This window comes from Balaenoptera musculus, chromosome 10 (assembly GCF_009873245.2).
Source record: "Balaenoptera musculus isolate JJ_BM4_2016_0621 chromosome 10, mBalMus1.pri.v3, whole genome shotgun sequence".
In the NCBI taxonomy this organism is placed as follows: domain Eukaryota; kingdom Metazoa; phylum Chordata; class Mammalia; order Artiodactyla; family Balaenopteridae; genus Balaenoptera; species Balaenoptera musculus.
In genome coordinates this window covers 57762475-57781540 of record NC_045794.1, presented here as the reverse complement: position 1 = coordinate 57781540, position 19066 = coordinate 57762475, and the positions used below count along the sequence as shown (strand labels likewise).

The 19066-nt window shown below is 37.7% G+C and overlaps 1 protein-coding gene across 4 annotated transcripts in view; it reads left to right on the top strand.

Annotated features, from left to right (window-relative positions):
- TSPAN8 (tetraspanin 8) overlaps nucleotides 1-17699 on the top strand; it is a 251161-nt gene extending 233462 nt beyond the window's left edge. For 3 of the 4 annotated variants that reach the window (XM_036867095.1, XM_036867094.1, XM_036867097.1), the window contains 6 exons: nucleotides 3545-3682; nucleotides 5131-5205; nucleotides 5306-5413; nucleotides 9331-9465; nucleotides 12788-12871; nucleotides 13271-13430. In XM_036867095.1, the coding sequence (XP_036722990.1) occupies nucleotides 3545-3682; nucleotides 5131-5205; nucleotides 5306-5413; nucleotides 9331-9465; nucleotides 12788-12871; nucleotides 13271-13327 (597 nt within the window). In that variant the 3' untranslated portion in view covers nucleotides 13328-13430. Of the gene's footprint in view, nucleotides 1-3544; nucleotides 3683-5130; nucleotides 5206-5305; nucleotides 5414-9330; nucleotides 9466-12787; nucleotides 12872-13270; nucleotides 13431-17473 lie in introns of those variants that run through there. The other variant, XM_036867093.1, reaches the window with a different exon arrangement.
- Nucleotides 17700-19066: the final 1367 nt, after the last annotated feature.

Here is a 19066-nt window from a genome sequence, read left to right as displayed (position 1 = left end):
TGCAGAGTTTCTGCTGAGAAATCAGCTGTTAACCTTATGGGAGTTCCCTTGTATGTTATTTGTCGTTTTTCCCTTGCTGCTTTCAATAATTTTTCTTTGTCTTTAATTTTTGCCACTTTGATTACTATGTGTCTCGGCGTGTTTCTCCTTGGGTTTATTCTGTATGGGACTCTCTGCGCTTCCTGGACTTGGGTGGCTATTTCCTTTCCCATGTTAGGGAAGTTTTCGACTATAATCTCTTCAAATATTTTCTCTGGTCCTTTCTCTCTCTCTTCTCCTTCTGGGACCCCTATAATGCGAATGTTGTTGCGTTTAATGTTGTCCCAGATGTCTCTTAGGCTGTCTTCATTTCTTTTCATTCTTTTTTCTTTAGTCTGTTCTGCAGCAGTGAATTCCACCATTCTGTCTTCCAGGTCACTTATCCGTTCTTCTGCCTCAGTTATTCTGCTATTGATTCCTTCTAGTGTAGTTTTCATTTCAGTTATTGTATTGGTGATCTCTGTTTGTTTGTTCTTTAATTCTTCTAGGTCTTTGTTAATCATTTCTTGCATCTTCTCAATCTTTGCCTCCATTCTTATTCCGAGGTCCTGGATCATCTTCACTATCAATATTCTGAATTCTTTTTCTGGAAGGTTGCCTATCTCCACTTCATTTAGTTGTTTTTCTGGGGTTTTTTCTTGTTCCTTCATCTGGTGCATAGCCCTCTGCCTTTTCATCTTCTCTATCTTTCTGTAACTGTGGTTTTTGGTCCACAGGCTGCAGGATCGTAGTTTTTCTTGCTTCTGTTGTCTGCCCTCTGGTGGTTGAGGCTATCTAAGAGGCTTGATGGGAGGCTCTGGTGGTGGGTAGAGCTGACTGTTGCTGTGGCGGTCAGAGCTCAGTAAAACCTTAATCCACTTGACTGTTGATGGGTGGGGCTGGGTTCCCTCCCTGTTGCTGTGGCGGTCAGAGCTCAGTAAAACCTTAATCCACTTGACTGTTGATGGGTGGGGCTGGGTTCCCTCCCTGTTGGTTGTTTTGCCTGAGGCAACCCAACACTGGAGCCTACCGGTGCTCTTTGGTGGGGTCAATGGCAGACTCTGGGAGGGCTCACGCCAAGGAGAACTTCCCAGAGCCTCTGCTGCCAGTGTCCTTATCCCCACGGTGAAACAGAGCCACCACTCGCCTCTGCAGGAGACCCCCCAACACCAGCAGGTAGGTCCGGTTCAGTCTCCCCCAGGGTCACTGCTCCTTCCCCTGGGTCCCGATGCACACATTACTTTGTGTGTGCCCTCCAAGAGTGGGGTCTCTGTTTCCCCCAGTCCTGTCAAAGTCCTGCAATCAATTCCCTCTAGGCTTCAAAGTCTGATTCTCTAGGAATTCCTCCTCCCGTTGCCGGACCCCCAGGTTGGGAAGCCTGACGTGGGGCTCAGAACCTTCACTCCAGTGGGTGGAATTCTGTGGTATAAGTGTTCGCCAGTCTGTGAGTCACCCACCCAGCAGTTATGGGATTTGATTTTACTCTGATTGCGCCCCTCCTACCGTCTCACTGTGGCTTCTCCTCTGTCCTTGGACGCGGGGTATCCTCCTTGGTGAAGTCCAGGGTCTTCCTGTCAATGATTGTCCAGCAGCCAGTGGTGATTCTGGTGCTCTCGCAAGAGGGAGTGAGAGCACGTCCTTCTACTCCGCCATCTTGGTTAATCTCCGAAACCAAAGCATTTTTATTAACTCATAAAAGTTCCTTCATATCCCTTTGCAGTCAGTTCCTTCTTTCCTTCATACTCTGCTCAAAGGCCACACTGCTCTGATTTCTATCATCATAGCTTAGATTTACCTATTCTTCTTTATTTATTTCCCAAATGGATACTTTTTAAAATTGAAATATAGTTGATTTACAATGTTGTGTTAATTTCTGCTGTACAGCAAAGTGGCTCAGTCATGCATATATATTCTTTTTCATATTCTTTTCCATTCTGATTTATCACAGAATACTGAATATAGTTCCCTGTGCTATACAGTAGGACCTAGTTGTTTATCTATTCTATAGATAATAGTTTACATCTGCTAATCCCACACTCCCAGTCCTTCCCTTCTCCACCCTCCTCCCCCTTGGCAACCACAAGTCTGTTCTCTATGAGTCTGTTTCTGTTCCATAAAAGTTCATTTGTGTCATATTTTAGATTCCACATATGTTATGTCATATGGTATTTCTCTTTCTCTTTCTGACTTACTTCACTTAATATGATAATCTCTAGGTCCATGCATGTTGCTGCAAATAGCATTATTTCATTCTTTTTGACGGCTGAGTAATATTCCATTGTGTGTGTGTGTACACACACACACACACACACACACACACACACACACTACATCATCTTTATCCATTCATCTGTCAATGGACATATAGGTTGTTTCCATGTTTTGGCTATTGTAAATAGTGCTGCTATGAATGTAGGGGTGCATATATCTTTTTGAATTGTAGTTTTGTCCAGATATATGCCCAGGAGTGGGATTGCTGGATCATATGACAACTCTATTTTTAGTTTTTTGAGGGACCTCCATACTGTTTACCATAGTAACTGCACCAACTTACATTCCCACCAACAGTGTAGGAGGGTTCCCTTTTCTCCATACCCTCTCTGGCATTTGTTTTTTTGTAGACTTTCTAATGATGACCATTCTGACCTGTGTGAGATGGTACCTCATTGTAGTTTTGATTCACATTTCTCTGATAATTAGCAATGTTGAACATCCTTTCATGTGCCTGTTAGGCATCTGTATGTCTTCTTTGAAGAAATGTCTATTTAGCTCTTCTGCCCATTTTTTGATTGGGTTGTTTGTATTTTTTGTTGTTGAGTTGCATGAGCTGTTTGTATATTTTGGAAATTAATCCCTTGTGAGTCGCATTGTCTGCAATATTTTCTTCCATTCCATAGGTTGTCTTTTCATTTTGTTTATGGTTTCCTTTGCTATGCAAAAGCTTGTAAGTTTGATTAGGACCAATTTGTTTATTTTTGCATAGATTTACCTATTCTTGAATGCCATATGAGTGGAATCATACAGCAATCACTCTTTTGAATATGGTTTATTTAGCTCAGTGTAATGTTTTTGAGATTCACTCATATTGTTGAGTCTATCTGTTTGAGGAACTTAGGCTTTATAATTTAAATAATTAAACTGCCATAAAAACATGCTTTATGATGCTAGCTTCAGGTATAGAACACAAAATATGCAAATCAAAGATCACATCATGGGTGAAACTACCAGTCCTTCTAAGCTTTTTAGAATAATTGGTGTTTTAAAAGCCTATTTCATTTCTTCCATCCAACATCCAATATATCATCTTCAAAAAATATAAAATTGGAAACATTATCTGGACAAATAATACCTCAATAGAATAGAATGTAAGTGCCTTGAAGGCAGGAATTTTTGCTTGTTTACATCCTTGAGGTATCTCAAGGTCCTAGAACAGGGCCTGGCACAACAGTAGGTACCCAGTGGATACTTGTGGAATAAAAAACATCAAGAAAAGGGATTTTCTGTCACTGATCTTTTTCATTTTCAGATTCTCAGTCCTGGGGATGCTACCATTAACCCCTATATTGCTGTGAATATCTTGATTGCTGTGGGTGCTATCATCATGATTCTGGGTTTCCTGGGATGCTTTGGAGCCATGCAAGAAAACCAATTCATGCTTGTTTTGGTGAGTTTTCCCAACAAATCCCAATACCCAACCTTCAGACTTTAAGGATTATCTCCCATCCCCATTGTCTGTCAAAAGGACTTGCCAAGACTGATGACACTCTCTCACTTTTGTTTAGAGGATTTGGTTGTGGAAACTAATATATTTATCTTAGATTAGAGGATACTGTGAGAGAAGACAAATTTTAGTTATTCATTCAGTCATTCATTCAATTACTAAGTACCTGCTATGTGCCAGATACTGTGCTAAAAGATACATAGATATGAGAACAATTAGAACCCATTAGGGAAGATTGACAAGTAAACAATTAGCAACAGTGAAGGTGGCCCAAGAAGAGAAGGGCAAGGATAGAGAAGGGAACTTTCAAGCCAGAAGCAGAAGTGAATAAGGTGTTTGTATGGGTGAGGGTGTGATGAGCTTTCCAGGGAGAGGACCTGGCAGTACAATGCTAGCATGTTTGGGAAACTGCAAAGCCTTGGGTATGGCTAGAGAGTGCAAGGGCTATTTTCAGTAAATAATGGAAGATGGGTCTGGGTGTGGGCTACAGTCAAATCACAGTCCCTGCTACGAAAATTGTAAGGGTGTGAGATAATCAAATTTGTCCCTTAGAATGTGTCAAGGATAGATTGGGTTGGGATAACCCACAGATATTCACTTTTAACACATATACAGTAGAAAACAATAAATGGGTATAGAAAAAAATATTAGAAAAATTCATCAAGTATTTACTAGATAGAAATCTGACATGAGTTTATCAGAGCTCATCGAAACTTGTTTCTCTGATAAAAGTAGTATTGTGTTAGTCCCTGAACAAATAATTTTTAACTGATGGTTGATTATGAGGGAAGGTAAAGATAGAGTTTTAATGGGACTCTAATAGCATCCCTGGTGGTTGCTTTTTGATTAATAAGGCCTCATTTGCAATTTGGGGAATTTAATTATTTGCAGAGCTTATTTTAACAAAAAAACTAATTTGTGGGATCCTCCAAAAGTAGGAGCCAGTAGATCTGAGGCAGATTTCAGGACTCTATATTTATAACAAGACCCCAGGTGATTCTAATAGTGGTAGAGACGTTGTTTTGTATTCAGTTCTGAAGTTTGTCTTGAAGTTTGACTTTGTGTTTGATGAAGGACGAGAAAGATCATATTCAAATAACTTCATCTAAGTTTTCAAACTTCCCTCCATTCAACATCATACCGATGCATACAGTCCTATCAATCGATTTTAGTTTTAACCATTTTCCTTAGTCAGTCTTTGGAGAAAATGTTTCTGAGTAGTAATGACCCCAACTTTGATTCTTGAGGCAAAGGATGGAGTAAATGAAGAGCATGGTTAATACTCCTACTGTAATATGATCCCAACTGCAGAAAGAAGCATGATGCCAAAATGCCCCTAGATGTTACTGAATGTACTGGGGGTAATATGTATTCCTCTTCTTTTCTTTCAGTTTTTCATAGGATTGATTCTGATCCTACTTCTGCAAGTGGTGGCAGGTATCCTAGGAGCTACTAACAAATCTAAGGTGTGTACACGTATGATACTTAATAATCTTGGAAAAGTCTGAAAAAATTGACATGCTACCTTCTGGCATGAATAATTTAACAATACTTTTCAATTTTCAGACTGAACGTGCTCTGAATGAGACTCTCCAGACTAATGTACATCTTTTGAGTGCAACAAATGAAAATGGAAAACTATTCCAGGAAGCCTTTTCTGAAATTCAAGAAGAGGTAATTAGAATTTGTAAGTTATCTGGAGAGTTGGACATAGTTCTCTGTTTACTTAATTTTTAACAGGTGTATTCTTTAAAGATTGAAAAATGTCTCTCCCTTCTGCAGATTTTGACTGATTATTCTGTCACTATGCCATAAGAAAAATCCAGGAATATTTCTAATTTTTTTTCCACCTTCTTACGAAGTTCTGAGGCAGCTTAGGACAGAGATTAAGAAGATATGTTTATGAAAGATTAAGCCTCGATTGAGCCAGATCAATAAGGGTTTTAATATTTACTATTTAGAAGGATAGTGTGTTTGGGATGCTTGGAGTTTCTCTCTCTCTCCTTCTCTGCCTCCATGCCCACCCTTCTCTCATAAAATTAATTATAGCTATCATTTATTGCTACTTAGTATGTACCAGATTTACATTCAGTAGCTCATTTAATTCTCACAACAACTCTATGAGATGGATAATATCTTTATCCTCATTATCTTTATTAGACAGATGAGGGGATTACAACTTCAGAGGTCTGACAGCTAACAAGTGATGGGGTTGGAATTTGAATGCAGATCTGTCTGACTCACTAATTCTTTTTAATCAGTACAGTAGCCCTTCCCGTATATATGTATGCATGTATTTACTTTGGCTACTTCACTGTCTTCAGGGTAAAGTCAAAATTTGGGCAGGTATTGAAGGTATTCTACTATCTGGATCCTACCTAATATTTTAACTTTACTAAACACTACTCCATGAAGAAAGCACTCTAGTCCAGCCAGGTTTGTTTTCTCAGGATCTCTTAAACAAATCTGCCTTCCTGCCTTTGCATCATTCCTCATCCTTGGAATGTACTTACTACTTTTCTTTCTTTACAAATACTACATGTGCTTTGAGGTTTGACTAAAGTATTGCTCTGTGAAACTCCTCCCAACCACACCTTCTTTACTCAGAATTTCCATCGTATTAACTACATGTAGCATTTATTTCACGTATGTCATAGAAATCCTCCTAATCTTAGAGGGGAGCTAGATTTTACAGGACATTTAACCTGACTTCTCATTAATTGAAGTATTTTATGTTTATGTTCATCCACCCTCTAATTAAATATTAAAGAGCTGAAAGTTTGCACATTTTTGCCCATTCCATCCCATTCCCTTTACATCTAAGTCTGATGATTAATGTGTTCTTTCTTAATTTGAAACAAAATCTTCCTTCCTAGAATTTATATCATTTAGTCTTAGTTCTTCCTTCTGGAATTTCAGAGGAAAAAGAAAATCTACTTCTAAATAGTGCAATTTTTTTTTGAAAATGGCTTCTTGTATGACTTCTAAAAGCTTTGACTTTAAACTTGTTTCTTGAACTATTTATCAGATCACATTTTTCCCAGAGTATTCCCCAGTTCCTATTTGGATAGACCCCAGCTTGTAAAAATTCTGCTTAAAGCATCATTTCCAGGAGCTGAAACCTGATATGAGTTAGTCTCTGTTTAACTTCCTCTGTGTTGTGTTTTTCCTAGCTCCCCCAGAGCTGTATTCCTTGATCCTCTCTCCTCCAGGATTATTCCCACTTTAGAGTCCAGATTAATCCAGGTTTAAAAGCAGGAGAATTTAGGCAACTCAGTTTCTCCACTGGGTGGGACCAAGCATCCTTGATCTTCCCTGCTTGCTGATCTAGGACAAAATGTACTACAGGTAACCACTGGGTCTCTGGGTTGGGTCCTGCATCACACTTGTTGCACGTTGTCCCTGGTATCCAAGGTCTTAGTGCCAACCATAGGGTTTTAAATGTTCTGTTTGATGTAGCACAATTCTGAATTACTTCTGCTCTTGTACACAAATTCTGTGCCTGAAGCTCGTTGGGTTCCCAGGTTCTCTTTTATTGTCTATTCTGTTTTTGTTTGTTTGTTAGTTTTAAATGTATATCCACAAGGATTTTCTTTTCTTTTTTTTAGTAATGCCTCTTTGGAAAAAGAATCCTACCCCAAACTCTGGCTGGGTGACCTGGGGCCCCATCACACACAGACAATTTGTAGATACTAAGTGGCTTTCTTTTTGGTTTTCAGGGAATTCCCACAGAAATTCTCTGCTAACGTACTAGTGGAATGTGCCTCTCTTGAATTCTTAGTGATGACTACTTGTCTAGAGATTATTGTATCATTCGCTGAACAGTGCCTTGTTCATCCAACTGCTATCACACTTTCAATGCATCCTGACCAACCTCTTCCCCACCTGCTCCCACATCTGATCTGGTGACTAGATATTATACCAAGTTTAGCCTTTCTACCTCCTGCTCTGTCTTCTGTAAGTGTGTCTCTATACCTCCCTAAGGAATACTGTATTCCAAAAATGGATTGATCTGTGAGTGTATAAAGTGGGACATATTCTTTTTGATCTGGAGTGTCTGTATCAATATCATTCAATATTATTTAATCAGAAAGAGTGAGCAATTAATTATGTCTACCATGGAAACAAGAAAGGAGGTTGTTTCAAGATTACTCTCTTTGCTAATATTGATTGACCTTGAGACCATCAGAAATCTCCAGCTCTTTGTCTCGTGAATGTCTAATGAGTCATACGTTTGTGCAAGTAAATCTTTGAGCTAAAGCACAAGACTTTATATCTGCCACAGTTGAACCTGTTAGTTTAAGTCCATTGTTTGAACTACTTTTGGAACTCCATTTTGTTCTCCAATGTATTAATCATCACTCCCAGCTCTGTATCAACTACAGAGTTGAAAAGATACTTACTATAACGTTATCTAAAGTACTGATATCAATGTTGAACAGATCACGTTCATGTGAGAGCACAAAGGAAACAACAACAATAAACACAAAACAAAAACAACAATGATGACAGTTAACATGTGTTGAGCACTTTCTATAAGCCGGGCATTGGGCTAAACACTTCATATCTTCACATGGGTATTCTATTTTTATCTTTCCAACAACTCTATGAATTAGATACTATCATTAGCGACTATTATTATCTGTATTTTACAGATGAAGAAACTGTGGCACAGAGAGGTTTAAGTAACATGGGTAAAGTGGTCACCCAGCCAGTAAGTGAAAGTCCTTTCAATAGCCTACCATTGCAATGCATTTGAGCCTTAGAAAAACACCCAATCTTGGTTCTATTTTCTTCAATTTTTTTCTACCTTTCTGCATGAGAAGTTTTCTCTCTAATTAAAGCAAATAGGACAAGATGAGATAATGACCTCTCTCTTTCATCTAATAATATTATGTGCCATTACTCTGAGTCATTGGGCTTATCCCTTTCTTGTTTTACTTAACCAAACATGACCACAACTTTCCTTAGTGTTTCCCCATGTTTTGGTTTATTTTGAGCCTTAACCTTCCTGACATTATTCTAAGAGTTTCATTCATCATTTTCACCCCTTAGCTGTTTTACAGATGTCCGTGTAAAATTCAGTCTCATGGAAGGCCCACTAAGCATCTTCTTTGGCCTTTGAGATGCCTCTCATTCTTTTCCCCCTCTCCTCCAAAAGTGATCAAAGGTCATGAGATAGAAATTTCACTTTTTAAACCTCTCATCTTTTTTGAGTAAAAGTTCTTTAAAGAGACTTTGACTCTCTCATGAACTATCTGGAAGCTTCTTTTCTAAGACCTAAGAAGCATAAATCTGATTCTGCCCCTCTCTTTTGTCATTAAAAACTAGAAGGTGAGTTTTTTATATTCTCTCCAAGTTCTTCAGACTTTTGCATCTGAAACTCTATTTTTTCCTTCATTAATATGAAGACCAAAATGGAAGATTCCTTCATTTTTGTTTCTTCATTCAGGGAGTTAGGTGAGGTGACTTACACGATATTCTAGTATAAGAAACATCTTAATAGTGGTTTCAGAAGAATGTGATTCAGTGTATTGACAATGTTTTTGTCTTCTCTCGTGGCTTTTTCATATCTACTTTTCATCAAACAGTTAAAATGTTGTGGTTTGATCAATGGAGCTTCTGATTGGGGAAATAATTTTCAATACTATTACAAGTCATGTGAATGTCCAAGTGCATCAGATTCTTCTTGTACAAAGTATGATGGAAAAACTATTTACAAACAGGTGAGAACAAATCAAATTTGTCACAGTAAGTGCTTCTGTTTTTTTTTTTTTCCACAATGAAAGTGTCTACAAAATATTAAATTGCAGCAATTACAATGGGAATCATGATATAAAAGTCCCAGGAATTTCCCAAATAAAAAAGAAATCCTTATTTAAAGATAAAAGTAGATATAAAAAATGAAAGTATTTTATTTCTTCTATGAGTCTGGCATCATTTAAATTCAACTTTAGTAGATCAAAGAAACATTCTACTGCAAGGGGAGGCAAAGTACAGGCTAACAGATAAAAGTTTATTTTGTCCTCTCTTTGGTGACTTTAATCATTATTCTCCTCTATTTTTCTATTTTAACATAGGCCTTAGAAATCTATATTTTCACTTTAATTTTCAAAGTAAAGCTTTCTTTTTCTAATCAAAGTTTCTCTTTCTCAAGTAATTGTATTGGGTGTAAAGAAATAACTTGGGCTTTAGAGGTTTTTGCTCTGGTTGTTAAGTGTACCTACCAATTTGCCTAATTATTGCTCCAATTGAGAAGTTGCCTCATGCCTTTAAAGTCAACTGAAAAACTTGGGGGAATTCCCTGGTGGTCCAGCGGTTACGACTCCGTGCTTCCACTACAGGGGGCACATCCCTGGTCTGGGAACTAAGATCCCGCTTGCCACTTGGCACAGCCAAAAAAAAAAAGAAAAAGAAAAACTTAGGTTTGTCTTTCATGTGTTGTAGATGGCATATTTATGTCACTTGTGAATGTTAATATGTGGATGTTATATTTCTTATTATTGCTTAATTCATCAAATATTTATTGACCACTTCCTATGTATTAGCCTTTTACCAGCTGCTGGAGATCCATTCCTAAATAGGGCGCAATGTCTGCACTCACAGAGTGAATGCTCTAATAGGGAAGAGAGAAAGATAATTAGGCAACTTCAATCCAATGAACTATTGGTATTTCTTGGATAGGACCAGGCACAAGATATGATGGGACCCCATTTAACTCAGTCTTTGGGGTTCAAGATACAGCTTCCTGCAGGACATGATATGTCTCTTACCATAGGGCTTTACATAATTTGTTCCTTCTGCCTGGGAGGAAAGTGTACAAAAGTGACAGTTGATATTAATGTTTCATTTATTTGCTGTTATTCTTCACTGCCTGCTAGGTGTCAGACAGACCCTTGCTGGAATCAGACATGCTTGTGGACCCTCTAGGAGATTATAGTCTAGATGAGAGAAAGATACATGAAAGCTATTATAGTTCAGTGAGTTAATTTCTATAATCCCTAAAGAGTATTTTCAATCTAGCATTGGTTTAGTAATGGCTACTGAGGTTAGTTATATATTAGGAAATAGAAAGTATCTCAGGGGAAACGTCTCACCTGTTGACTATCACATCCCTTTTACTAATTTTATCAAAATAATGGAGACTGTTCTGAAGGGAAATTGCTGTTACTACTATTTAAAGTAACACATGGGGGAGAAGTTATCTACCAGATTACAGAGCTACCATGTCTTTTCATCATCAAAGTAATATCACTAAAATTTTTCATTATTAATTTTTATATTCCTCCCTGCTCTCCTCTCTATGTAATTTTAGTGACACAATATCCACAAGGAGGAGGGGAAGTAACTATGGTGTAAACAAATGTAGTTTCCACTTAGGATAATGAGGAAATTAGTAAATTAAATTGTAGATTGCTATCTGTGTCCTGTTAAAGATTCAACTCAAAGATGTGTTTCCTCAGGATAGATTTTGAAATGCCCTAGCATTATCCTGAAAAATAATAGATATTCCCTCCAAATTCACACATAATTCAGCTGAAGATAGACTTATAGCTGCACCAGTTTCCCAAAAGGAAGATCATAAATTCATGAAAGACTTCCATCTGCCTTGTGTCACTTGCAAGAAGTCTGGAAAAATAAGAAATCTGGAATGGCCATAATTCACATTTCTTTTTTCCCCTCCCTTTTGCCAAGATAACCTGGTTATCTAGAGGGGGAGGGGGGAGAAAACCCCTAAAATATAATGAATGTGACTCAGTAGATACCATTAATCTCATAGTTAATCTTAGATGATGTAATAATTTCCTCTAATGTTTACCACTTTGGATCAGATGAGAATGGAGAAACCCATTACATTCAGGAATGAAGGGGAAGAGACTGTCTTAACCTCACGGAGAACTTTTATTTTATTTAACAAATAGCAATATTTTGTTAGCCCTTTGCACATATAAGACCATCATAGGGATGATATATTTTCTGGCAATACAGACAATAACACTATTACATTGTATATTATTTTTCCATTTTTAAGATTATTCATATAATTTACAATTGTTGAAATTTTTAGGTCTGGTCTAAAATATGTTAAGCTTGAAATTTCATGCTGGTTTGAATAAATTTTTTAAAATGTGGCAAAGAGACAAATTTCTAAAGTCTCTTTTTTGTCTAAAGTAAGAGCATAACAGTGGACAGAATGATTTTTTTTTCCTTTTTAAGGTAAAAATAACCCTGACACATATTAAGGGATTTTTGGAAAAAAACCTCGTTTTAAAAATGAAAATGTAGGGACTTCCCTGGTGGCTCGGTGGTTAAGAATCCACCTGCCAATGCAGGGAACACGGGTTCGATCCCTGGTCCAGGAAGATGCCACATGCCACGGAGCAACTAAGCCTGTGCACCACAACTACTGAGTCTGCACTCTAGAGTGCGCGAGCCACAACTACTGAGCCCGTGTGCCACAACTACTGAAGCCCGCGTGCCTAGAGCTTCTGCTCCGCAACAAGAGAAGCCACTGCAATGAGAAGCCTGCGCACCACAACGAACAGTAGCCCCTGCTCGCTGCAAATAGAGAAAGCCCGTGAACAGCAACGAAGACCCAACATGCCAAGAAATAAATAAAAATTTTATTTAAAATCATTAAAAAAAATGAAAATCTACACTATAATTAGCTGAAACCTCAACCAGGGAACTCTCTGCTGCAGGTTACAAACCTAAAAAATACACAGTCAAGGTGATAACAGCTCTAAAATGAACAATCAGAAGTTAGGATAAAATGAGTATTTATAACTAAATAACCCTAGATTCAGTAATTAGGTAGTTGAAGCAAAACTTTGTTCCTCAAATGCTTCCTAATGTATGAACAAACCACAACAGTTACAACCTTTCGGAGGGGGGAAGGAGCTTGGAGTGGCCGGAATAATCCAATTCCTTTCTGTTGAGTATGTTCCTTGATAGCAATGTAAAAAGTTAACCCAATAAATAAAAATTTGTACTGTACTAAAATAGGTCAAAATTTGACTAAAAGTAATTTTTTAATGTTTTTAACAGTCATGCTTTTCTTTGCTAAGAGGCTTATTTTCAAGACGTCTTTCCATAGTTATTGGGCTAGCGTTTGGACTTGCAGCTGTTGAGGTATAGTATTATCTTGCATTATTAATTCTTTGTTTATTCCCTTGTTTGCTCATTAATTTTTCTAACAAATATTTATGAAGAGCCAAATAAAAACCAGGTGCTTCAGAAAAGCACTGGGTACCAAGTGCCCAAGGCCCAGCATCTGCCTCTACTGGCCTTGGGTCTGGGGAGGGGATTATAGTCTTAGGAAATTGGCAGGGCAGAAACTATTATTTCTGAATGATCTCTCTCCTGGGGGAAGAAGTTGAATTAATTTCCACACAGTTCTTAGTCCCAGATATCCTTTTCCCATTGAAAACTAGCACAAGGGTTAATGTTTCCTGAAGTTAGAAGAAGCACCAAACAAAACGAAAACACAAGCTTTACAAGTTTTTATCTCTCTTTCTGATTTTGAAACAGAAAATAAAAACCGAGCTCAAGAGTGTGGAGAACTGTTTTCCTGCTATTCTAGTCTAGAGAAATCTAACAAGTTCTAAAAACTAGACAGTTAACTTTGATTTTCTCACTGTGAGGACTATGGACTCACTTGGAGAAGTTTTTAAGGATGCTCTGCTTGAGGTTTCTGCATTTACTCTCATCAATTTGATTATTGACTTTGAAAAAAAAAATCCTGTATAGGATTTTTATCTTGCTAGACTCTTCTGGCATGGTGTTTTCAGAACCTGAAGGATTTTTTTTTTTTTTTTTTAACGTGGCCTGAAATTCTTTGCAAAAAGATGAAATAAAACTATTTCAGGGAAGTGTTTTTGTAATCACCCCAGATCTTGCTAATTTAGATATCAAGTGAGTCAAATTCACTCACCAGTCCACGTCAGGGCATTGGCAAGAATCCTAACGATGTGAGGTGTCTCCCTAGTTAACGCCTCTGTGGGCTGGTTTGCTCAGCTAAGTGACTTATACTTCACTCTCATGAAATATTGTACAATGTTCTCCTTGGGTTTTCTGGCAGCTTTTACCTCTTACTTGTGCCACATCACTGTCAAAGAGTAATTTTAGCTGAGATTGAAGCAATTTAGTGTCCTAAGTGGTCATTTAGGTTACCGGTGGAATTTCTCAGCCAACCATAAGAGAAAGGGCTGGAACTATGAGCAGCAAATTGGGCTATTAAGCATGACCTCCTTGTAGCCCAAACGAATAGGTCCAAATATGAAGCATTTTCTGTTGGTAGATGCGGCTGTCTTCCTTTATGTCCGATATATGACCAAAGTCAAATGGTGCTGTGCATTAGGTCTGTTTCTCTCAATTCTACCCATTGTAAAATGTCCTTTGTTTCTCTGCTTTGTATTTTGGGTTTATGCTAATTTAGAAATATGAGTTAATGGCTGTGGATGTAAGTGAGCAATCACACATATGTACTCACACATCCATAAACTAAAACACACACATATGTTGGTAAACTAGACTTTAAATGAGCCAGCTTTAAATGAGGTTTTCAGGGCTTCCCTGGTGGCACAGTGTTTAAGAATCTGTCTGCCAATGCAGGGGACACGGGTTCGAGCCCTGGTTTGGGAAGATCCCACATGCCGCGGAGCAACTAAGCCCGTGTGCCACAACTACTGAGCCTGCGCTCTAGAGCCTGTGGGCCACAACTACTGAGCCCGTGTGCCACAACTAATGAGACCCTTGCGTCTAGAGTCCATGCTCTGCAACAAGAGAAGCCACTGCAATGAGAAGCCTGCGCACCGCAACCAAGAGTAGCCCCTGCTCACCACAACTAGAGAAAACCCACATGCAGCAAAAATGACCCAACACAGCCAAAAATAAAATAAATTTATTAAAAAAAAAATTGAGGTATTCAATGTAAGTGTCAATATAAGTGTCAGATTCCATCTTAGACTCAAATTCAGACAATTGACTTTGGCCACAACCCACAGATGCTTTTAAGAAGCTTCTCAAAAGCAAAGCCAGGGAAAAAAGGACGTAATCAGCTGGGAAGATTGATGTCTCTCATATCATAGCCAAAGACATTGCCAAGAATCTAAAGACATCTGATGGAAAATAAGATTACAAGAGGAACAGCATTTCAGTATTTTATGAAATTGGTATACTCCATGTGTTTGTTATATATTTAGATATTCTATTGGTTGTTCTAAAGATATATATATATATATATATATATATATATATATATGAAAATATCTTACTGAAAACCTTTCATAGAGGAATTTTTAGGTATAGAATTTACATGGTAATATCACAAAATATAACCATTTCAAGTTATGCCAGTTAAGTGTGATTTCTAGACTTTTTGTAGATACGATAAATAGTTGGTTCAAAAAACTGTTTGAAATTTTTTTTTTGTTCACTCTCTCAATAGAAAATCTGCCCTCCCTCTGGGATTTGAGGAGAAAGAAAAATCATTTTGTATTCCTTCTCATTTTTACTTAAAAAAATAGCTTTGAAAATAGTGTTTTGATAGCTATTCTATAAAAACGTATCCAAAAAATGTCCATCAGTCTGTCTTACAGTCTTAATACTAGTTGCCTAACACTTAGGCCTGTCTACATTCTCTGTTCCCCAACTTCAAATTCAAGAAAACATAAAGATATATAGACAGAAAAATACTTCTAATAAATATTTTTAAGAAGCAAACAGAAGCAAATATCTCCCTGCAGAAAATACATTTAAACTATCTCCAAAGAAAAATATCATATGAAAAAAACCACCCTCTGACGTTTACACCTTTGGCATTAGTCTGTTTAGGCATAGGCTCTGATGGAATGGCCAATAGTTATTGTCAAGGCTCTGTTAAGAACATATACCTGAGGAATTCTTCTCAAGTAGGATGCTAGAAATCTATGCAAAATGCTTTATTTTGTAAGAAAATGTTATCTATAGACACTGGAATTCTCATTATTCTGCATTAACCAGATTATCATATCTCTCCTTATTTGACTACAGCAACTTACAAGCACAAAAAATGATCAGCACTTTCTCTCCTCACTTTAATTAAGAAAAAAAAAAAAAAGCCATTGACACTGATAGTCACCACTTTGTAGGATAAAAGTTATCCTGAAAAAAAAAAAAAAAAAAAAAGTTATCCTGACAGGAGGTCCCAGGAATGGACCCAGGAATGGTCCCAGGAATGGAGCAGTTAAAAGAGAGAAAAAATAATTTTACATTTTTTAGATGGCTTCAGAATATGGGGAGCACGTGTACATTACTTAGCAAGTTTATCCTGAGTCTTAGCATTCATTACTATAAGATGAATCTCTTTTAATTATTACCTATTTTTACGAACAATGATACATTTTCTTTTCAGAGGCAGCGAAATGCAAGAAAGTATGGTATTAATCATCTAGTCTGCTGATGCATGCTGAGCTTCTATTTCAAGGATGAGACAGTGAAAGATGATAGCTGCCTTATCCCCCTGTTTTGCCCATTTTCTTTATTCTTTCCTGATACTCATCTCCCAGACTTAAGGCTTGGGACCAAAGCAAAAGACTAAATTGTAACATTTTCTCCGGTCATTCAAAAAGAATGACTTTTAGAACATTCTGAATGAAAGTCATTATTTTTGCAAAGAATTGATGTCAGTATTTTTTTTTTTAAGATTTTTTGATATGCACTATTTTTAAAGTCTTTATTGAATTTGTTACAATATTGCTTCTGTTTTCTGTTTTGGTTTTTTGGCCACGAGGCATGTGGGATCTTAGCTCCCCGACCAGGGATCGAGCCCGCACCCCCTGCAATGGAAGGTGAAGTCTTAACCACTGGATGGCCAGGGAAGTCCCTCAATATTTTTTTTTTTGAAGGAAAAAATATTGGGCAGCAGTTCTCACTTGAAAGGCATTTCCGGGAAAGAATTAGTCAGCAGGACATCTCCGTACAGATGACTCAGCATAAATGGCATCTCAACTTCTCCCTGACTCCCCTCAGAGGAGGCTGGTGGAGAGGAAACTTTCTATCTGCAATACACACAGGTTCTGTCATTTCTACATCAAAGCCACAGCATGCCACTCACCAACTTCAGAGCCGATTAGGGCAAGTGCTGGGGTCCCTCATTCTTGGGAGAGCCACTTAATGAGATGGAAATTATGCCCCAGATTTTCAGCTGTACATGTTCACTTCAAAGGAAATTCCTGAATGATGCCATTCCCCTTCAATTTAGAAGCTTTTTAAGAAAAGAGTTCCTTTTTCTTTCATTCCTCTTGGCGATGCCTAAAAATATGGCAAGAGAAATTCTAGACTCCTTGATTTTTATGTGGATGATCTAAACCAGATGATTATAAGCTTTTCATAGAAGCAGTAGGCATCTTTAGACCCAGAGGCCTGAGTTCCCCAGAGTTCCATGGCCATGCCCTACAGAGGGGTGTGTGTATTCCAAAAGGGTGGGTTGCTCCAGTGCCAGCTGCTACTGCACAGTCAAATAGGGCCAGTTAGAGGCAGATTGCTAGCTGAAAACCCTGATTGAAACACAAAAATACTGAGTGTTTTCTGAATGTTAGAGTCTCTAATTTCCCAGGAAGAGAGATGACTTAGATAAATAACATTACAATTGTCAGTAGCCAGAATCTTTTCATATATAATGTTCTTTTTATTTATAATATCTCTAGTGTTTTACTTTAAATTCCATGTTAATCCTGTTATTTTATTTTCTAGGTACTTGGTCTGATATTCTCTATTGTCCTGTACTGCCAGATCAGGAAGAAATAAGTCTGTGGATGTGTCAAGTCATCATCGGTCAAACCCCTTTAAAATTTTGCTTTGGATTTGTAACTTTAAATATATGAGTGCTGTGTTAAGAGCAGCTGTCCTATTAAAATGTGTCATTTAGCTAGATCACAGAGATCTTCCAGTCATATTGAACATATTTTAGATTTCAGGGACACAAGGAAATTAGATGAATGTGCATTTTTCCTCAAAATAAAAGTAACATTGTTTACATTGATGCTTTTTCCTGTCTGATCATTGTGTTCAGGTGGTACTGTGCTTAAAGCATTCATCTGGAGCCACCCAGTGGAATAATAATCTCTAAGTAACAGGACCATAGTTAGTTAAGGCAGTGCGTCTAGGCTTTTCAGAAGCCACACTCTGTCTTGCATGATGTATCAACCATTGGTGGTAAGATCGAATTAAGCCTCATGTTGGAAGGTTGAGAGTGGCCCAGCTAAAAGAGTCACCGTCTCTTGTCTGTTTATGCCAGTGTCAACTAATGGTGTTTCTTTTTCTCTCTGTTGTGAGGACAAGAAGATCTGAATGCTGCCTTTCCAGCCATTGAATCTCTGGTACGTCTCTGAATCTTCCTCTGGGAAATAGTTATAAGTGCTTTTCTCTTTGTAGCTCTCACAGGCACTTTTACATTTTACTTTATATCAAGGTATACTATACACACAATAAAGTGAACAAATCTTAAGTATTCACTACCTGGATAGCAAGCGCTGTCCAGATCAAGATATAGAGCATTTCCAGCACACCAGAACACCCCTTCATGTTACCCCCTGGGGCGGCTGGAGTTGGAGCTAGGAGTTAGGTAATTTTCCCAGAGCCAAACCATAAGTAATTGGCAGAACTGGGATTCAAACCTTGACAGTTGCCTCTCAAACCCTGTCTGTGGATCATGCTCTATTTGGCTTTCCCAGAATATGTCTGTTAATAAACGTGCCATATTTTATTATGATTACCTGTTTACGTGTTTGCCTCTGTGAGTATACTGCAACTCCTTGAAGACATCGATTGTTTCTTATTTGTCTTTATGTCCCTAGTACCTATCCCAGGGCTTGGCACATAATAGGCACTCAATAAATTGTAGCTAAAAATAATATTTAGATTTATTGAGAGTTTACTATATGCCTAAAAATATTGTAAGTACATTGCATAGAGTAACTCATTTAATCCAGAATAACCCTCTTAGGTTAGTACTATTATTAGACCCATTTAATAGAGGAGGCTACCAGGGTCTAATGAGATTAACTACCTTTTCTTGGGTCATGCAGCTGGTAAGTAGAGGAGTTGTGACTGAGTCAAGTGACTCAAAACTTGTGCTCATTATGTTGTATCATTTTGCCCTACCTTACAGAGCGTTTGGAAGAAATAGATTAGGAAATGAATATGCACATGCCTTTTGCATAGTCAGGCACATATTAAGATAGTTCGTGGTAAATATTTTATGGTATCAATGATGTAAAGAACTGTGTCAGTCAGGGTAGGCAGAGAAACAAAACCTCTCTAGCCATTACAAATAATGGAAATATA